A 21,317-nucleotide genomic window follows, 5' to 3' on the forward strand; every position below is an offset into this window, starting at 1 on the left:
TATTTCCCCTTTGGTTTATCTACTGTCTATCTTTACAGTCTCAGGGGCTTTTTACACATACTGTTCCCTATTTTTGGATCATTGTCACCTCCACGTTTTGCCTGGCTGTTTCCTACTTAGACTGGGTCTCAGCTTAAAATTAAATGTCTTTCTAAGATATGTTCCCTATCCCTCCAAGTTCCCTTGATATACTACCTCATATAGTAGTACCTTCACATTTATTATAAGTTACAATTACATATTTTATAATTAGTCATTTATTTGCTTCCCCTTCTAAAATTTAAAGTTCATGAGACCAGGGACCATATTTCTATTACTTATGACTGTATCTACAGTGTCCAAGTCTCAAAATGTATTTTGAGGCTTTCAAAATATTTATTGAATGAATGAAAGGGTAGGTTAAGAATGATGAATCCATAAAGGAGATGATAGAATGGTTAGAGAGGTATTTGGAGAGCCAGTAGAATGTGTCATCACAGAGACCAAGGGAGAGGTTCAAGTAGCAAATATGCCAAGTGTGGCACAGAGGAGTAATAAGATCAGGACTAAAAATGATCTTTGGGAGGCAGCATAACATAGTGTTTAAGAGGAGCCAGCCACACCTGGGCTCTACCTTTTGTTGGCTATTAACCTGTTTTTTCATCTCTAAAAGGGAATAATAATAGTAACTACCTCATGGTGTGTGAGGCTTAAATGAGATAATCTATGCAAAACATTTAGCATAGAGCTTTGCACATATTAAGAGCTCAGTAAATTTTAGGCATTTTTATTACTTTTGCTAATGTTGAACCCACTCTAAAGACTCATTGTTTATAGTACTTAAAAATATGTATAGTTGATTTTATATTGCCTTGCTAAATAGAGTTCTATCAAAGTGTGTTGATTCCGTTCCCACCCCTTATGATAGACAGGGTAGCTTACAAAATGGTCTCGAAACATAGATGAATTGTTTTCCAGAGTGGTATGGTATCTCACTGACTAGAGCACTGTATCAACAGTGAATTGTTTCTTTTTATCATAGTCATTGTTTGTTACTTGGATGTGAGATTATTATGGGAGGTGTGGGGTGGGGAGTGGTCTTTACTTTATAGTAGGAATAGGGTATGGAGGTGAAAAACAAGTTTGAGCAATTTTCGAAAATTTTATATTTGTATTGCTTGCACGGATATTTAGTGGCATATTGGAGAATATACAGTGAGCGACATTCATAAATCACTATGAATTGTGATTTATTTTGTAAATTTATAAGTAGTATCTAACATGTTAGATTATCATAATTTGTGTTGATATAATGTATGTATCCTATTAATATAATTAGTAATTTTCTAAAAGCTTTGTTCATAGCTAAAATGATCTTGAGCAAAAGGGCTTCGTGCTATAGATTTAGTGTTAGTTTCCCTTGAATTTGGACTAGACTGTTCAAATGAATTGTTTCAGTGATTTAAAAACGTACTATAAATCCAGAAGTTGCATGTGAGTTGAATGTTAAATTTGCTTCTTTGAGCAAAGAGATTCTAGCAGTCTTAGTTCTGTGTTTCTCCTTGGAACTGTATTTTAAATTGAATGTACTGTAGTAGAACCAGAATAAGTTGTGTAACAACATGGCATTCTTTTGCCCCTGGATGGAAAACTTAGATTGTATAGATGTCTTTCCAAAAGCTGAAAGAATATCATTCTTGCATAGATATCTTTCCAAAAGCTGAAAGAGTATCATTCACAAAGAACATTGCTTTGAAAGTTCAAAAACAGCATTCTGGCAGCTGCTATAGGGACTGCTTTTCAAGCAGTTTACATTTAGCAGATAAAAAGCATTCTTTGTTGTGAAGTAGCTTCAGAATTTGGATTTATCTTTACTAGAAACACTTAAATTTGGTATGTGGGGTTTGCCAGTCATGATTTTCCAGTCTCACTGTCTAAATGGATTCACAGAATATGCCCTTAGACATACTGTTCTTTTTCCTCCTGGATAGGGAAACATAATATTTCTCTATTCTTATGTACATTTCTAGGTTAGTGGTCAGTGTTTTCAAATTAATTCATTTTCACTTTATTGATATTCTCCTATTTATGTAATAATCTGTGTCACTTGGATTCAGTTTTTTCCATTTTTAAAATGAAGAGAATCGTGCTCTTCCAGACCCTTCTGTGGAATGTTTTGAAAATGAATAAGTGCTGGTAAAAAATGCTTTAAGTTCTTTGGAAGAAATACTGAAATTCTGCTTTACTTTTATAAGTATATAGTAACACTTTTGGAATTCTTTCATTATGAAAAATAAAAATTGTGGGGAAATTTTAAAATGTGTGTACTTGTGAGTAGTATAAAAGCAGTTGTTTTTGTAACTTTGTAATAATTTGTAAATTGTTATTTGTTTTTATTCCAGAAATGATTTGTTTTAATAACTAACAAAAAAGCTTGATGGCAGGTCCATCAGTTCATTAATAATGTGAAACCCAGGATGGGCATTAGAAATTAAGAAACAAATAAGAAAGAGGGGGGGAAATAGAAAAGGAACAAATTGAAGCCAATAAGATATAACCCACATAAGGCATGGAATTAATTCAAATATTTATTGAACATCTTCTGTGTGCCAGGTACTGTTCTAGGTGCTGGGATACGACATTGAACTAACCTGACAAAAATCCATTTCCTGGTGGACTTTACATTCCAGTGGAATGATATAGACCCTAAATAAATACATTATACATGAGATGATGAGAAGAGCAATGAAGAGAAATAAAGCAGGATAGAGTGCGACAAGATGATGGTGGGATGGGTGTTTTTCTGTTTTATAAAGAATTATCAGGGAATGCCTATTCTATAACGTTATATATAGCAAAAGACATGAAGGAAATGAAAGAGCAGGCCATGTAATTATTAGAGGAAAGGGTGTTCTACTCAGCCAGAATAATAAGTGCAAAGGCCCTGAGGTAGGAGTATTTCTCTTGTGTTTGAGAAACAGAAGGAGCAGATCTGTGTCTTCCCTTCTTGGAACTAAGTGAGAAAACTGATACATGATGGAAGAGAGGTAGAGGGGATCATGGGGCAGATTAAATAGGGCCTTTAAAACATTGTAAGGACTTTGGCTTCTACTTTGAGTAAGATGAGAAGCCACTGAAAGGGTTTTGAGCAGAGGAGTGACATGGTATGACACAGGCTTTAAAAGGATCACCCTGCTTCTGAGTTGAGAATCCTGTAAAGAGATACAGGGGCTGAAGCAAGGAACTGGTTAGGAAGCTATTGCAATAGTCTGGGTCAGATATTTTCACTGGGATCTGATTCGTAAGTGTCAAATTAGTGAGAAATAGATTCCGCATGTATTTTGAAGGTAAAGAAGACTTTGCTGACCCAGAGGACAAGTTGGGCATTAGAAAAGAAAGGAATCAAGGATGATTAGAAATCTTGGGCCTAAATATTTCTGGTTGGAGTCGCATTTATTGAGATGAGGAAGCCTGTGAGAAGAACAGATTGGGGAGTTTGGCGAAGATGAATTGATTTTAGACATGTTAAATGTAGAGGACCTAATTGTTAGATATCCAGTCAGTGTGTCAAGTAGGCATTTAGATATACGAGTCTGGAGTTCCAGGAAGAAGTCTCAACTGGTCTCTGTCTGGAGATAGAAATTTGTGAATCGTCAATGTTAGATGGAATTTAAAGCCAAAAGACTGACTCTGGTCATTTAGGAAGTGAGTATAGACAGAAAAGGAAAGTATGTGTCCTGGGGCACCTCAGTGTTTAGAGTTCAATCTTTAGGAGAAAAGGAAGAATCAGTGAAGACGACTGAGGTTGACTAGCCAGCAAGGGAGAACAAACCGGAGAGGAATCCTGGAAGTCAAGTGAACTTTAGCTGTGTCAAATTCTGTTGATAGGTCAAGTAAGATGAGAGGACTGAGAATTGATCATTGTACTCAGCAATGTAGAGTACATTGGTGACCTTGACTGGCAGTTTCTGTGGAGAGGTGGTGAAAGTGTGATTGATGTGTTCAAGAAAAAAAGAAAAGATGAGGATTTGGAGATGGGGAGTATCGACAACCCTTTCAAGAAATTTTGTTGTATGGGGGAACAGAGAAATGGGAAGCTGGTGGAGGATATGGAGTCAAGAGGAGTTTCCTTAGATGAGAAAAATTGTAGTATGTTTTCATGCTAATTGACATTATCCAGAGGAAAGGTGAGAAATGGATGATGTGAGGGAGAAAGAGGATAGTTGCCTGAATAATGCTCTTGAGAAGGCAACAAGGATAGGATTTAGTCCTCAAGTGGAGAGGCTGGAAGTAGAGACAATTTATATATTATAATAGGAAGGAAGGCAGAATCTATAGGAACACAGACACAGGCAGTAGATACAGACACAGGTGAGTAGATACATGGTAGGAGCTTGTGGCAGTGTTCTGATTGTTTCTGCTGCCGTCATCAGATTAGAGGCAGAGTCAGTGAGAGTGGAGATGATACGAAATAGTTGTTTAGGAGAGTGGTGAGGTGAATAGATTAGGGAAATGTGTTACTAAGGGTCCACTTGAGGTTAGTGGTCAGGAATATAAAGTGAGATCAGTGAAGCATGATTGTTCTTCTTAGACCATCTTTGATAGTACAGAGACAGAAGAGGTATCTGATTTGAAAGCTGTTACTAGTGCAATTAAGATATTTTAGTAAGTTTACAGAAAACCACCTCTATGAAATACAATCAACAAATAATAAGAAAAAACGTGTATATGGGTTTCTAACACAAGATAAGTCATGTAAAAAAGAACAGACACATTTTCTACATTCTAGACATTATGTTAGAAGCTATAGGGGCCTTAAAATTCATTCATTCATTCAACTATTTATTGGGTACTATAATATGTGCTATTCATTGTCCCAGGTGCTGGGAATGTAGTGGTAAACAAGCCAGAAGAAGTCCCTACCCTCATGAAGCTTACATTTTGTTTTGTTTTGTGAGGAAGATTGGCCCTGAGCTAACATCTGTTGCCAATTTTCCTCTTTTTGCTTGAGGAAGATTGTTGCTGAGCTAACATCTGTGGCAGTCTTCCTCTATTTTATATGGGATGCACCGCGCCCGGGATCTGAACCTGCAGATCCCAGGGTGCCAAAGCGGAGCACCCAAACTTAACTACTACGCCCGCGGGCTGGCCTTGCTTACATTTTTATTTTTTTAATTTTTTTTATTTTTTTTATTGAGTTATTGATAGGTTACAATCTTGTGAAATTTCAATTGTGGCCTTGCTTACATTTTAATTATGGTAGTCTATTCGGGGATGTAGCTGACAAATGTAGAGCAAGAAAAAAAAAAAATTGGTTACCCAAATTGTGATCCTACATGAATAATAGCTCTTCAGAGAAGGATCAAGTCAGTGCAGGCTTAAATGTAGGTCTGAGAACATAAGTCGGCAATTCATCATCCAAAAATTTGTTTGTTTTTTGCTTTTAGAAAGATAATATAATGTAGATTGGGTTACTTCCACTCTGGTGCTTAGAGTAACACTTCTTAATCATGAATGCTTCTGCATTGAAATGTATGACTATTCACAGAAATTGTTGTAATTAAGACCAGAATGGACCCAGATCAGGTCAAGTAAGGTTTTGTCACTAGTGAGTTATGAAAATACTTTTGTTTTCCAGAGTGTTGAATTTCAAGATTGTGAACATATCATGGAGAAGACAGGACTGTACTTGTAAAGAGAAAGAAAGCACATGGCACAGAAGCAGAAATGAACGTGATTTGTTAGGGACAATAAGAAAACTGAATTGACTAAATTATAGGGGATGTGTGTTGGGAAGTAAGGATAAACAAGTTTGAATAGTTAAAGCCAGATTATAAAAAGCCTTGAATGTCATAATGAAGTATTATTTTACAAAGTGGTGGATAGCAAGAATTGTCAGAGTCAACTGATTGGAAGAGTAGCTGTTAGCATGAATGAATAGGGTGGGAACAAACTGAAGAGTTTAGTCAGTTGACCAGTATTTTTGGAATAACTGTTTAAAATTCTGCTGCTACTACTATTACTAGCAATAATAATAAATTGTTGAAACATTTTATTGAGCTTTTGCTATGTGCCAGTCATGGGGCTGTGCATTTTATTTGCATTCCTTGTAGGAGTTGTAAAACAATTGTATCAAATGTCTTTCTTCTTGAGAATCTTATAATTTTGTTGGAAAGAAAAGTCTTAAGGTGCATAGTTTAAACTATGAAATATTCTTCTTTATAAGTGGAACTTGCTAAGGGATAGGATGTCCTTCTGTTTGCAGATACCAGTCCTGGATCTTGATTCAGATACATGCTTGAAGTAAAGACTAGTCTACCAGTCCTCAAGAATAGTGAATTGTTTTGTTTTGATAATTATATTCACTAGTCATCTTTCTGATTATATGGTAATCTGGTTTCCTGAGGATCTTTATTTATGAGAAGGGGATTTCCTTGTGTAGATTATTCAGATTCTCAGGTGACGTGTACTACCTATTGTAAAATAATAAATTGGCTCGCTGGTTTAAACATAATTTATGGCTTTGGGGAATTGAAGCATGCCAACTGACTTTGCTATTAGGAAAACTTGTAAAAATAAATTTCTGGTTTTCAAGATTTTCATAACAGTTGTTATAAATCATTTGTGTAATTATTTGTTTAATATTTTTCTTTCTCGCTAAAGTATAAGGCTTGTAAGTTTAGGAACTGGATCTGTTTTGCTGAATATTGTATTTCCGGGGTGTTGCATAATGCCTGGCGCTTGATAGGTGCTCAGAAATATTTTTGAATGAATGAATGAGTGAATGAATTCAGAGTTGAAATGTACACTAGCAACAGAGCCAGCCCAAGAGTCCTGACCCTAAAAACCTGACCTCTTATAATAGGTTGGAGCACTGAAACCAGCCCCAAATATGATTCTTTACCTTCATTGAAACTGATTTTATTCAACTAATGTGAGAAATAAATTTCTTTGAAACTGAGAAGTGCTAAAATATATGAAATTATTTTTATCTTAGGCTGTGTTTACTTGACCATCAGTTGCAGAAGCTTCTTGGTTGAGTTATAACAGTGGTTCTTAAATGTTGATTTGCACCCTACCACTACAGCTTGTTTATGATATCTGTAGAATGATAAACTTATTCTGAAATTTTAAATTCATTTATAATTAAATGAATTTAAATTTATTTTGAACAACACTGATTTCTTTTAAACTGTGATTTTGGGTTCTTCCTGATCTCCTTGTCTCCATCCCCATACCCATTTCTCATGTTAATCAGTAGTTAGTTCTATTCTGATAAATTCTTGTTATGATCTGTTCTGCAGAGAAAGAGATGCTGGTTGCAAGTTTTGGAGATTCCTGTTTTTTATGGAACACAGTTCTGTAAAATTTTCCTAAGTTCCTTGGCAATAACATACGCTTGTGATGGACCCTAGAAATACTGCTATGTTAGGATTGGGTTCTGATTCCGAAGGATTTTCAAGAAAGAGTCCCTCTGCCATCAGTAGTGGTTCACTGGTCAGCAAGAGAGAAGTAGAGCTAGAAAACAACACAAAGGAGGAAGAGGACGTTCGCAAGTGGAATCGAGAAAGAAACATTGGAACGGGGAAAGATGATGGTTTGACTGATGCACAGCAACAGTTTTCAGTGAAAGAAACAAACTTTTCAGAGGGAAATTTAAAATTGAAAATTGGCCTTCAGGCTAAGAGAACTAAAAAACCTCCGAAGAACTTGGAGAACTATGTATGTCGACCTGCCATAAAAACAACTATTAAGCACCCAAGGAAAGCACTTAAAAGTGGGAAGATGACAGATGAAAAGAATGAACACTGTCCTTCAAAACGAGTAAGTAGAATTCCCAACAATATGTGATCGTTGACAATATTTGGGTTTCGCTATTTTTATCTAACCCACATACGTATTGCAGGAAGTTTGATTTGAATCTTTATATGTTATTTCCAAATAGTCTGTTTTGTGAGCCTAAAATAGGCTTTGAGGCTTGTCAGAGATGTGAGTGATAGTATAACCATGTATGTATTTGTAAAATTATGGCAAACATTTTAAATGCGCTGTAAGATTGCTGCTCCTGTGTGGCATAGTGGAAAGAATACTGTATTTGTAGTTAGGAAACCTAGATTTGAATCTTGCCTTCCTATTTACTAACAGCGTGACTATAGACAAATTAACAGAGAAGAAACTAAGGCTCAAAGATGTTAAATGATTGTAATATCGCCTACCTTTCAGGATGGTTCTAAGGCTCCAGTTTGCTAACGTATGTTGAAAACTTTTGTTAAATGAATTGTTTTATACAATTCATTAATTGTATAAAACATTCATTTCTGTTGTTCCTCATAAGGCAAGTTATTATATTAAAAATTGTCCCATTTCCCGCCAGCTATCCAAATATAAAACTGATTTTTCTTAACTCTGCTTACTCTGTCTAGTAAAGATAATAAATTTGTTTTAGACCATGTGTTGGCCACAAGTTTTAGTCACTCTATAACAATATCTAATTTCAGGCTGTAGGCACCATGTGTGCCCACACTCAGTTGTTAATTTTTTGAGTACGTTAGTAAAACAGTGGAGCTAGGCAGAAATAATTAGCTTAACACTTTGACTGAAATTTTGGAATATTCCTGACTGTGTGAAATAACTTGATTTTTACTGTTAATTCCTTAATATCAAATTCATGTGCTTTTTACATATTACCGGAAACCATAATGTTGCAAGCTCTGTGTTCTTTTCCAAATTGCTGTGACATCCAGAAATTTTCAATAGTTGCCATTCTGTATAAGATCATAGAAACGTAAGGTAGCTTGGGGTGTTTTATTGATAAAATGAGCTGTGAATGAGTTAGATTATAAGAAAGGAGAAAATGAATATTATACCAGTTCTTCAAAAAAAATAACTGAATGAGTCTTAGTTAAGTTGAGTAACCTTCCCTGAGCCTTAATTTTCTTCATCTCTGAAATGAAGATACCTGTTCCTGCTGACCTCAAGAATTTTCAGAAGGTTGATTGAAAAAGATTTTTATCTAGACCTTTTTACTTGAAACAATGTTAGAGCTTATCTTGCACAGCTAACTTGTAAAGGGCTCCAGGATAATTGTCTTAAGTAATCTTTCTATAGGGTTTTTAAAAATAGTGCTAATGATGAGGTTTTGTACTGAAAAGATTTCAACCACAACATGTACTTACTCTCAATATATAAATAGTTTATGTCCCACATATCTTGTTTGTAGTAGAATACAGTCTGTGGTTTCTGAGGGAAGGTATCTGTGTACTTAAAAAACTGCTGGTGATAACTATTTATTTTTCCAACAGCTACTTTAGCATAGGATATTGAATATATTACTACCGTCTAAATTAGTTCTTCAAAAATAACAGAAAGAGCATGGGTTATGGGGTCAGAACCAAATTCAGATCTTTGCTTAATAACTGGACACAGGCAGTTTGGTTTATCTTACTGGGCTGTGGTTTTCTCATTCATAACATGAGACTATTAATGACTTTCTTAAATGGTTATATAAATAATTAAATTTATGTATAGTATTTGGCATGTGATAGGTTCTTGTGAATGTTCTCTTTTCCTTTCTTACAGCCTAAGGTAGGGCTTCACAACCTGGGATCTTTGGAAGGTTTGGGTGTGTGTGGTTGCCCTCAGAATATGATAGTCTGTGCCAAATTCTGTGTCTTTGTTTGGATATATTTTTACATAGCTCTCACCAGCTTCTCAAAAGAAGTCATTCCTGACTCCAGAAAGATTAAGCATCAGTTGTTAAGGAGGGAAAGATGGACTATTATGAGGCATGTTGGTAGTCTAAGAAAGGTTGGGGATTTTGTTTTGTTTATCTTAAAGCAAGGCTTTACCAAACACAACCCAAACATTCCCCCCCACCTCGATTCTTCCAAAGTAATGGAATTTTTGTCAGTGCTGCTTTTAAAGCAAATATTAGGCCTTAAATTTCTAGTAAAAACATAGAAAGATAGATCATATATTTTCTCACTTAATAGAATTTTTCTTTCAGCAGTGTTCAGAGGGCAAAAACAAGACCCTCTGAAAAATAAATGAATTATTTGCTGTCATAGTATTGAATGATTGTTAACTGTTGATGTAGTTTTTAAAAGCAAAACTCAAGTTCAGTTCTGTGAGTGAAATTTTCTCTTTCTTGAATTATGTTATATATTGTTAAATTTTGGACTCTCTTATTTAGAGTGATTCAAATATGTCATTTATTTTTTAAAAATTTCAATTCACAGTTTAGTGGCACATTAATAAGTAAAGTTTAAAGTTTAATTCATTCCTTTGAGAAAATATTAGGAGGTAACTACTCTAAATGTCTTTTATTTAAAGTAATATTAGTTATAGATTTTAAAGGTCCTAATTTTGTTTTTGTTTTTTAAGTGTATTTTTTACAGTTTTATTGAAATATAGTTGACATACAGCACTGTGTAAGTTTAAGGTGTGTTTGGTTTATTTTTAATTAATTTTATGACTTATGTTTCTGTATTAAAATTTGGCGAAACCAAAAAAATTTTGTAACATTCAGTGTTGGCAAGAATATAGGGGAAACAAGCACTCTCATATGCTGTTGGTGAAGGGTAAATTGGTTTAGTGCTTTTTGAGAATAGTTTGCTCATATCTGTCACAATGAAAAATGGGCAATTCCTTGATCCCACAGTGTCACTTCTAAGAAACTGTCTTATAGAGATACTTGCAAGTATACACCAACATATATGTACAAAGTATTTGTTAAAAGTATACATTTCTGATGCTTTCTTGCTGATTCTGATTTGGTATGTCTGACTATTTGTTTTAATATCTTTATTGAGGTGAAATTCACATACCATACAGTGTATAGTTCAGTGGTCTTTGGCTATATTACATTATTTTTTAAAATTGTGGTAAAATATATTTAATATAAAATTTCCCATTTTGACAACTCTTAAGTATAAATTCAGTGACATTAATTCACAGTGTTGTGCAGTCATCACCACTGTCTATTTCCAAAACCTTTTCATCACCCCAAACCGAAACTCTGTAACCATTAAGCAATAACTCCTCATTGCTCCTCCCCTAAGCCCCTGGTAATCTCTAATCTGCTTTCTGTCTTTATGAATTTACCTATTCTATGTACTTCATGTAAGTGGAATCATATAATATTTGTCCTTTAGTGTCTGGCTTATTTCACTTAGCCTAATGTCTTCAGGGTTCATCCATGTAGCATGTCTCAGTTGTTCTTCCTTTTTATGGCTAGATAATATTCCATTATATGCATATGCCACATTTTGTTTATCCATTCATCATCTATGGACACTTGGATTGCTTCCACCTTTTGGCTATTGTGAATCATGCTGTAGTGAACATTGGTGTACAGATAGCTGTTTGAATTCCTGCTTTCACTTCCTTTGGGTGTGTACTTAGGAGTGGAATTGCTGGGTCATATGGTAAGTCTATGTTTAGCTTTTTGAGAAACTGCCAAACTGTTTTCCATAGCAGCTGCACCATTTCATATTCCTACTAGTAATACAGGGGGTTCCAGTTTCTCCAAGTCCTGATCAACACTTGTTATTTTCAGGTTTTGTTTGCTTTTTACTATAGCTGTCCTACACGTTATGAAATTGTTATCTCACTGTGGTCTTGATTTGCATTTCCTTGATGACTAATGATGTTGAGTACCTTTTCTTGTGTTTGTTGGCCATTTGTATGTCTTCTTTGGAGAAATATCTATTCAAATCCTTTTTTTTTTTTTATTTTTTATTTAAATACCAGTCTCCCTACTGGTCTGATTTTTTTTTTTTTTTAAAGATTTTATTTTTTCCTTTTTCTCCCCAAAGCCCCCCAGTACATAGTTGTATATTCTTCGTTGTGGGTCCTTCTAGTTGTGGCATGTGGGACGCTGCCTCAGCGTGGTTTGATGAGCAGTGCCATGTCCGTGCCCAGGATTCGAACCAACGAAACACTGGGCCGCCTGCAGCGGAGCGCACGGACTTAACCACTCGGCCACGGGGCCAGCCCCTCTATTCAAATCTTTTGAGTATTTTTGAATTTTGTTTTTTTGTTGCTGAGTCTTCAGGGTTATTTATGTATTCTGTACAGTCATGTGTTGCTTAACAATTGGGATACGTTCTGAGAAATGTGTTAGGTGATTTTGTCATTGTACAAACATTATAGAGTGTACTTGTACAAACCTAGACGGTAGAGCCTACTCTGCTAATATGGTAATAATCTTATGGGACCACTGTTGTATATGCAGTCCATTGTGGACTGAAACATCGTTATGTGGCACATGGCTGTATGTAAGACTTGGGAATATTTTGTCACATTCTCTGGGTTGTCTTTTCATTCTCTTGATAGTGTTCTCTGATGCACAAAGGTTTTCAATTTTGGTGAACTCCAGTTTGTCTATTTTTTCTTCTATTGCCTGTGCTTTTGGTGTCATATTCAAGAAATCACTGCCAAATCCAGTGTCATGAAGAATTTTGCCTGTGTTTTTCCTAAGGGTTTTACAGTTTTAGCTCTTATATTTAGATTTTTGAGAGATTTTCAGGTATTGCTGTCACCCTGAACTTGCTCTCTGAATTCAGAAACTGATTAAGATAGCAAGGGATACATTGGACATGGGAAACTGTTATTTAATGTACAAGAATATCGATATTGGACCAGGAAATATTTTGATTAGGTAATACACACCTATGATTCAGAATTTGAAAGCTAAAAAAGGAAACAATGAAATATTGTTACCATCATTACCCTTCTCCTGCCTCTGAGAAAATCCATCTTGGAATCCCCTTTGGGTAATCGTATGATAACCCCCAGTAACTATGGTAACTGATTAAGCAGAACAACCATTTCTCAACTAAAATGAAGAAGACTGTTCTGTATATTGACTGTGCTTTTAGGTTATACTTACTTGGAAAATAATACCACATTAAGAACAAATTGTTTGGAGCCAAAATTGGTGCAAAGAAACTTCCAGGAAAGTAACTCCAACATTGGTGTCTTTGATATCCCCTACAAATATATTATGTATATGCAAGCAAGTACATGCCCCCCCAATTAAAAATATAAATAGTAATATAAACAGTAGCATACTGTACCCATATTCTGCATCATGCTTTTTTCCCCTTAAATAGTATATTCTGGAGATTTTTCCATACAAAAACTAGGAGAGCTTCTTTGGCCCTTTGAAATATGAGTTACAGGTTTTTTTTTTTTTTTTCCAGTTTGTCATTTGTCTTTAGACCTTGCTTATTTTATTTTGCCACACAGAAGTCTTTAGTTTTAAAATCTAATTCAATTAATAAATCTTTCCTTAATGGCTTCTAGAGTTTGACATAGCATTAGAAAGGTGTTTTTCACTCCGAGTTTATAAAAGATCTACTTGTACTTTTTGTAGGACTCTTTTAGTTTCATTTTTAATATATAAATCTTTGATTTATTTCAAGTTTATCATGATACGCAATATGAGTTGTGGATCCAACTTTATCTTTTTCCAAATAGTTACAGGTTATCCGGACACTTTTATTAGGAAGTCCTATTTACTTCTCAGATTTGAGACACTAACTTTACCGTACACTGAATTTCTGTATGTACTTGGGTCTGGTCTGATTTTCCATTTTTGTGTCATTGTTGTCTCTGTTTATTTGCCAGCATGATAGTTTTAATTATGTTTTATATCTCGTAGGGGTAATCCCTCCTCATTACTCATATTTTAAAGTGCTCTTTGCATTCTTGCATGTTAATTTATAAACTTAGTATGATTTCAATAAAAATAGAATTTTTTTCTGAAACTTCTCCAGTTACTTATAAAGTTCATATTTTCTCATCTTTATCTGTGGTTGAACTTGGAAGCTAATTGGAGGATGATTTCCTTAAGAAGCTCTCAGTTTGCTTTGCCAGAAATTAGGGTGTGTTACTAACATCTTTCCTGGGATCCCCACTTTGCCTCTATGCTATGGCTTGGTTCATTTACCCTCTGGGCAACCGTGCCTACTTAGGTCAGCCTCCTTTTGGTAGCCTTGGAGATTTTTCTCACTTTCTATGAGGCCAACAGTGCAACAAACATTACATCTTAATGCTGGATTGAGTTACTTTGTTGTAATAGAACAATCTTCAGGGTATTTAGCCTGCCATATGGCTAGAGTGGAAATCACCTGATTGTTTTATAAGAAATAGATTCATTATTAATTTTATAGCAGATTTTCCTGTCTCATTTTTGTTTTTCTATAATGGAAAGAAAAATTTTCTTCTAAATTTCTTGTAAAAATTTGGGTTTGGCTGTCTTCCAACTTCATGGGGTGTCTGTGTCATTTCATAAGTTGTCAGAATGGTATAGTCATTCTTCTATAGCAGTATTTTAGAAAGTGAAAGTAGAGATGGAAGTCATAATATTTACTTATATTTATCACACAGTAACTTAAAGGAGAAGAGGCAATGGTACATTCCTTTCTAGCATTTAAACAAAATTCCAGTTTTGGAATTGTGCAGCAATGCTAGGTATGCATGATCTTAGTTTATTTAGGATGTTAAGCAAAAAACCCCACAGTGCTTTTATGACAAATAAAAAATAACCAAAATATCTGTTTCTTGTAGCTGTAGCAGGTGATTAAAAAGTGAAACTTGTGTGAGCAGAAAGGGGTTGGGGGATATTTCAACACCACTATGTACTAGTTACAAATTAGGTCAAATAGCATTGAAATTTGGTGCTATGTTGGCTAACATTTTGTCAGTGACTAGTTTATTCATTCATTTATTTATTTATTTATTTTTGAGGAAGATTGGCTCTGAGCTAATATCTGCTACCAATCCTCTTTTTTTTTTTTTGGCTGAGGAAGATTGGCCCTGAGCTAACATCCATGCCCATCTTCTTTCACTTTATATATGGTATGCCTGCCACAACATGGCTTGCTAAGTGGTGCGTAGGTTCACACCCAGGATCCAAACGGGTGAATCCTAGACCACCAAAGCAGATCGTGTGAACTTAACCACTGTACCACCTGGCTCGCCCCGGTGAATAGTTTATTTGATGTCAGTTTAGCCTAGTTGAGTGGATCTAATGAGCACAAGAATTATAAACAGAATTTACAGCCCTAATTATAATTTCCAGTCCAAAAGATAGTTTTCTGTTTAGAAAAGAAATGCCTATGCCAACTTAATAGATTATTTGAGAAATAGTTCATTGGAAATGTAATTTTGAATGTCTGTGAAGTGATTTTTATGGAGAATCATTAAAACCCACATGAATCAAAATATTCTAATTAAGACCTCTTGGCCTGAGATTTTATTATAGAACAGATAGATTAATATATTTTCTTTAATAAGAAATTATATGGATAATGAGTATCTCAGCTCTTGCTCAATATAGGTAATTTGCCTAGCAGTTTTTCAGTTACTGCACACAAATTCCAATTGTTTTGAAATGAAATGTTGAGGGAAAAAATGGATTTGATATTACCTAGATTTTAGCTTTTCTTTCTTTGGCATTTCTGTGAAATAGGAATAGTATGTTAGGTTTTCTACGTGTAGAAGTTCCTTTAAATTGTACCCTGTGTTAGATTAGGTTGGTTTTAGATAAACTGTATATATTCTTTATTGAAATATAGTTCAAATACCATAAAATTGACTCTTAAAGTGTACAGTCCAGTGGTTTTTTTTGTTGTTTTTTTTTTTTAAAGATTTTAGTTTTTCCTTTTTCTCCCCAAAGCCCCCCGGTACATACTTGTGTATTCTTCGTTGTGGGTTCTTCTAGTTGTGGCATGTGGGACGCTGCCTCAGCGTGGCTTGATGAGCAGCGCCATGTCCGCGCCCAGGACTCGAACCAACGAAACACTGGGCTGCCTGCAGCGGAGCGCGCGAACTTAACCACTCGGCCACGGGGCCAGCCCCACAGTCCAGTGGTTTTTAGTATATTCAGTATATTAGCTACATACGTAGTTGTGCAGCCATCACCACTATCTAATTTCGGGATGTTTTCATTGCCCTAAATGTATATTATTATCGTCTGTTGCACTTTAAGATAACCAATCAAAGGACTAATATTTTACTTTGTACTTTTCACAAAGGAGGATCAAGTTTTGTATCACTTAATTTTAAACATAATCTCTAGTCTGTAAACTCATAGCATTCTTTGATTTATTTATTCCTTCATAAAATATTTGAGTACCTATCCTGTGCAGTAAACAAATAATTATGATTAATGTGATAACTTCTATAATAGAAATACATACAGAGTACTTATGAAATCGCAGAATTGTTGGGAGAAGGTGGTGAGTGGGAGAATATGCAAGGAAAGCTTTACAGAGGAGCTCATATTTAAAGTTAGGTGTTAACATCTTTGTTAGAATTTGCTGGAAAGAAAAGTGTTTTGTGGGCAAAGTAAATAATAAAGGGCAAAGGCACACTTAGCATGTCTCCCAGATGTTTGTCTCTTGTGCTATAAAACAAAAAAATTTGACAGCCCTTTCATATAGGTAAGTACTAAGAAAATATTAAAAATGGAGGACAAGTGGGATACTTATATAATCAACTTTTTGTGTTGCACTCAAAAACTTAGGGAACCTATGCTTCAGTTTTTGTCTACTTTTTCTTCTTAACATATCTTGTTGAAGTTTCTTCTCTCTTCTGACTACAAAGTGCGTTGTTTTAATTTTCAAAATATATAGTGTTGCTTTTAACATTATAAAATTTTAAAATAAAAATTGTCTGACTATATCTGGTTGTTTTTAGGATTTTTCCTTTGTTTTTGAAGTTTTGTCTTCCTACTTTACATTAGTATTCCTCTTAGAAAGAGGAAACATTTTGAAGTTAAAGTTGCTTTTTTGGCAAGTTTTTCTACTTGAGAAATTTGAGATTATTTGTAGTAAGTAGGAGCCCTATTATTTATAAGTGTAATTTTAAATCTTACCAAAGATAGATTATCTGAATTTTATTTTACAAATCTGTTAATAGCGACCTGCCTTGTTCTTCATGGAGGAGTGAAAGTCCAGCAGGAATAGTATTGGGACAGAGTGGTAGAGCTTCTTGAGAACACAGAACTACAACAGCAGGTGGCATTAGAGATCAGGTTTAAGAATGAATTGCAAGGCTTTAACTGTTAAAGGGGGAAGGGAAATGAAGTGTATTGGGGGTTCAGGGGATAGCTGCCAAAGCTCAGCATGACCCTTGGAGGATGTTGGTCTGTTTAAAGATGATCTGTAGGTATATGTGTATTTTTTTTAAACAACTGCTTCAAAATCTGGCAATTAAGAATTCTCTTCCAAGAAAAAAAGGAAACTTTTGTTGCATGCCTAACATCCTCTCCCCTGTCTAACTAATAGGTAGAGAAATATGAGGGTGTCATTCAGGATCTATTTAATAACCTTTCTCTTTTTGTTATAAATGAGTTATCACTTGCACCAGCAAGTACCTAATGTCGGGAGGTAAGAGAGGTATATATGATTGAGTAAAGGCCTATCAGGGAAGGGGGTGGTAGTTTGCATATTAACTGTGGTTTCTTGGAACCTCATAATATAGGTATGGGTCCGTCTGTCTGTCTGGTTTTTTTTGCTGAGGAAGATTGGCCCTGAGCTAACGTCTGTGCCCATCTTCCTCTATTTTATATGTGGGATGCCTGCCACAGCATGGCTTGATGAGTGGTGCATAGGTCTGTGCCTGGGATCCAAACTGTCCAATCCCGGGTCGCCAAAGTGGAGCATACGAACTTAACTGCTTTGCGACCGGGCTGGTCCCGATGGGTCTGTCTTAAAGCTGAATTTATGGTGTTCCTAAGGCTTTAGTTTTTCCAAAATCTATTATCATAATTGAGAGAATACAGATGAGCAAAAGAGGACAATGTCAGCAATGATGTTTTATTAAAGTGTAATAGTAACTAGAACTCACTCTTTAAAACAAAATAGGTTCTGAACTATTAAATTTGGTCTTTTTCTACTCTTTATTATTTAACAGCCAAGTCCTGATCTGCTATGTGTATTTTAACTTCATTTTTGGAAAACATCTTATAGTCAAGTATACATGTTTGCAATACAAAGTTATGCTACTATATTAAGAAATCAGAGTTTAGGAGGTGTGCACAAGCATTTTGACACAATTGCACAGATGGTAGATATATACACTAGAATATTTTAGCTATTTTTAGCCAAGCTACATAGAATTAGTAACATCTGAGAATATATGTGAAAACAGAAAGATGATCCTAACAATTGCAGGATTCAAGTAGTAACTTTCACAGTAAAGACAGTGAAACAAGATGGAACCTGCTTCTGAACCCTACCTTTTAATTTTTTGGCAAAATTGCTGAGTGATTCTTCTGTAGTTCCTTGTCTAGTCCTTGATTGCATGGGTAGGGCACTACAGAAGACTACTGAAGAAATGACAGGTAGATACTGAAAATTACAAGCCAAAGACAGGAGAGCTTGGTAACTTTTCTTTTTAAGCTGTTTGCTGATTATGACTGTTAGGAATTATCAAACAAGTGGAAATTCTCTTAAGCATACTTGGTGACATGTTTTTCTTCAGTTTATTTCAACCTCAAGAGGTAAATTTTCTAAGATAAAAACGAAAAATTAGAAAAATAAGTGTAAGTTTACTAAGTTCCTGAATAAAAAGCAAAAAATAAAAAAGTCAGTATGCAATAGACAAAAGGAGGATGAAGGAGTGGAAAGACTCAGCACAAATGTCCCCCAATTCTGTGAAATGTTTCCTGAATCCCCCAGGCAGAGTTAGTTACTCTAACCTCTGTGCTTCTATTGCATATGTTTCTCTGTTTTTAACATATATAACATTGTATTGTAATTATTAATTTATTCGTCTTTTTCTAGTGAATGCTCCTTGAGTGTCGCTGTGATCTATTTAGTTTTTGCATTTCATGATCAACACAACATGATTTAAAAATAGCTCAATAAGGTTATGGACTGTGGGTTAAGATCTGTAAGCATAAAAAAATACCACCACTACCACCATGAAAAATACAGCCCTGAAAATATAGCTTAGGAATAAGAGGATTTGTTTCCTTAGCCCTAAGATGGTGCTTTTGCATATGCTTTCGTAAATGAACTATTCATATATATTTTCTCTTTTCTCATTTACTAAAAATGTATATTAAAACTTTTAGGTCTATTTCAAACAATCTATAGTTTGCTACTTTTAAGAAATTAGTGTTATCGGTGGTAATGCTACTACCTGTGGCTGTTCCAAGAATTTCTTGGTAAAGGACAACTTTGGTGACTCTTCCTAGAAATCCCATTCATCTTATAATAGGTCAAGCAAAAACTTTCCTTTAAGTATTTTGTCATAACATGGAGTGGTAAGCTAGGCTGTCTATAGTATCTCCATTTAAAAACAACCCCACGTTAGGTTCTTAGTTTAAGAAAACATTTTTAGATGTCAAACACCTTTTGAAAGCATTTAACACTTAGTAACTCATCCACTAAAAGGTGGTACTAGATGAGCCTAAGTGAAACTGTCTTATTGTTACTGCTGTGCAGTAGGTAATATGTTTATCCCGGTGTCTTTTTTTTTAACCAAATTTTTGTGTTTAGGTTCCCTATCTTTAACTAGAGAATTTGAGACTTGCTAAATAGTAGAAGATGGTTGCATTCTCTCATCTTACCTGTACTTTAAGGGCTGAGTGCCATCTATTAGTGTAGTCATTCTTATACCAACTTATGAAAAGGTCCAGTGTGCAAGTGCTCGTTATCCTACTGCTATCTTTCCACTCCCATGTTCTTATTGGCAAACGTTGTTCAAGCAGGAAGACCTGATGGTATATAGGTATCTCCAGGTCCTGCTTTGAATGGAGTTCTGTTGTTTTACTTTCATATTGTTTACTTTGGAAGCTGCTTGAGCTAGAGTTATTTGGTAGTAGAGAAGAAGAGAACAGTTGGCACAGAGCCCAGCCTCTCCTTGGAAGTAGTTATTATGCAAATTCTCCTGGATCTTCACATTTCAGTAAAGGCTTCTTTTCTCCCTTTTCATACACTAAACAGATAGCTAAGGGGGCAGCCACAATCTCTCCCAAGCCTTAGAGACAAAACAAGGTGCCACTCTTCCTAAAATAATGTCCATTATGGAAGCATATGCTCCCATAAATGGAGGGGAAAAGCAGATCCCTTCTATTGCACTGTGCAGCCCCTGCCATGAATGTACTAGGAAGATTAAAACTACCATAATTAGTTTCATCAGGTTCATCCTCAATTCTTGCTTTCATTTGTAGTAAAAACTTCTGCAGTCAGTGCTGCATTTGGCTGACTGAGCACTTCACTTTTTCTCAAAGTATAGAATGTTAGGGATATCTGCTTGAGTCTGCATTGTGGTTTGTTGTAATTGTGTACATAATGAGGTATAGTGAAGATACATAATGAGGTATAGTGAATGTGAATATATCTCATTTCATTTTGATCTTACTAATGGAAAAAGTCATTATTGAATCAAATTGATAGAAGGCATGTCTTCCTTAGTCCCAGAGAATTAAGCTTAAATATCATTATGTTGACTTGCTAATTCACATGCTACTTTTTATAGTTGTCTGTTCTTATCTGTTATTTCATTCTAATGACTGTAAATCACTCCAGAGATGGGCACATACAGACTGCTCCATAAGTGCACATTGCTAATTAATTCTGAGATACAGCTGCATAGAAATGGATGAAGACTTGGGGAGACAGAATTCAAGTCTCCAGATGTTGAAATGACAAAACCTGGAGCTTATATGGAACTTCAGTAATAGGGAGAAATGGTTGAATACATGATGAAAGAGAAGTTTCCTGTTTGACGTCACTTTGTGAGTCAAAATCACTTGATATGTAGTTCTAAATTTCACCTCTTTCCCAATTAGTCAGGGATTTAGGGGGAGAAATCCCGAGAGAAAGACTATAGATTAAGTTGGATATGTGCCATGGTGGTGATTTTTTCACTTAAGGAGTAAAATCGGTATAAAGAAGACTCTAAAGACTTCCTCTGCTGTTGATACCTGGGACAGATTGGCGTTTTATGATTGTTCCTTAAATTATATTAAATGGCAGGAAGAGCTCTTTGCTGGTGAGAGTTCGCATCACATAATAATTTCCATGTTATATTGCTATTCTTTTATCATAAGATTCTCTGAAGGAATTAAACAACTTCTAGTAACATGTTTTGGTTGACTCTTGACCATAAGAGGGGCAATATTGTATAATGAGAATGAGCTTAGAGTTTGGGCTTCAATCCGGAATATACAGTTCAAGTGCTGCACCTAATGGTTTTGTAATTTAAGAAAAGACCATAGTAGTCTGTTTTTGCAAAGAAAATATTTGGTAATTTTCTATTAAAATGGTTGACTTAATTATCCATATGTCAAATTTTCTTTAATATTTTCGTTTAGG

General features: G+C 35.1%; 1 protein-coding gene across 7 annotated transcripts in view; it reads left to right on the top strand.

Annotated features, from left to right (window-relative positions):
- LOC103548807 (histone-lysine N-methyltransferase ASH1L) overlaps positions 1-21,317 on the top strand; it is an 80,721-nt gene that overhangs the window by 18,120 nt on the left and 41,284 nt on the right. For all 7 annotated transcript variants that reach the window (XR_011537047.1, XM_070608662.1, XM_070608663.1 and 4 more), the window contains one exon: positions 7,284-7,803. Coding sequence is in view for 6 of the 7 variants with exons in the window: in XM_070608662.1 (XP_070464763.1) it covers positions 7,384-7,803 (420 nt within the window). In the remaining variant the exon portion in view is untranslated. The remainder of the gene's footprint in view (positions 1-7,283; positions 7,804-21,317) is intronic.

This window comes from Equus przewalskii, unplaced genomic scaffold (assembly GCF_037783145.1).
Source record: "Equus przewalskii isolate Varuska unplaced genomic scaffold, EquPr2 ChrUn-9, whole genome shotgun sequence".
Classification (NCBI taxonomy): domain Eukaryota; kingdom Metazoa; phylum Chordata; class Mammalia; order Perissodactyla; family Equidae; genus Equus; species Equus przewalskii.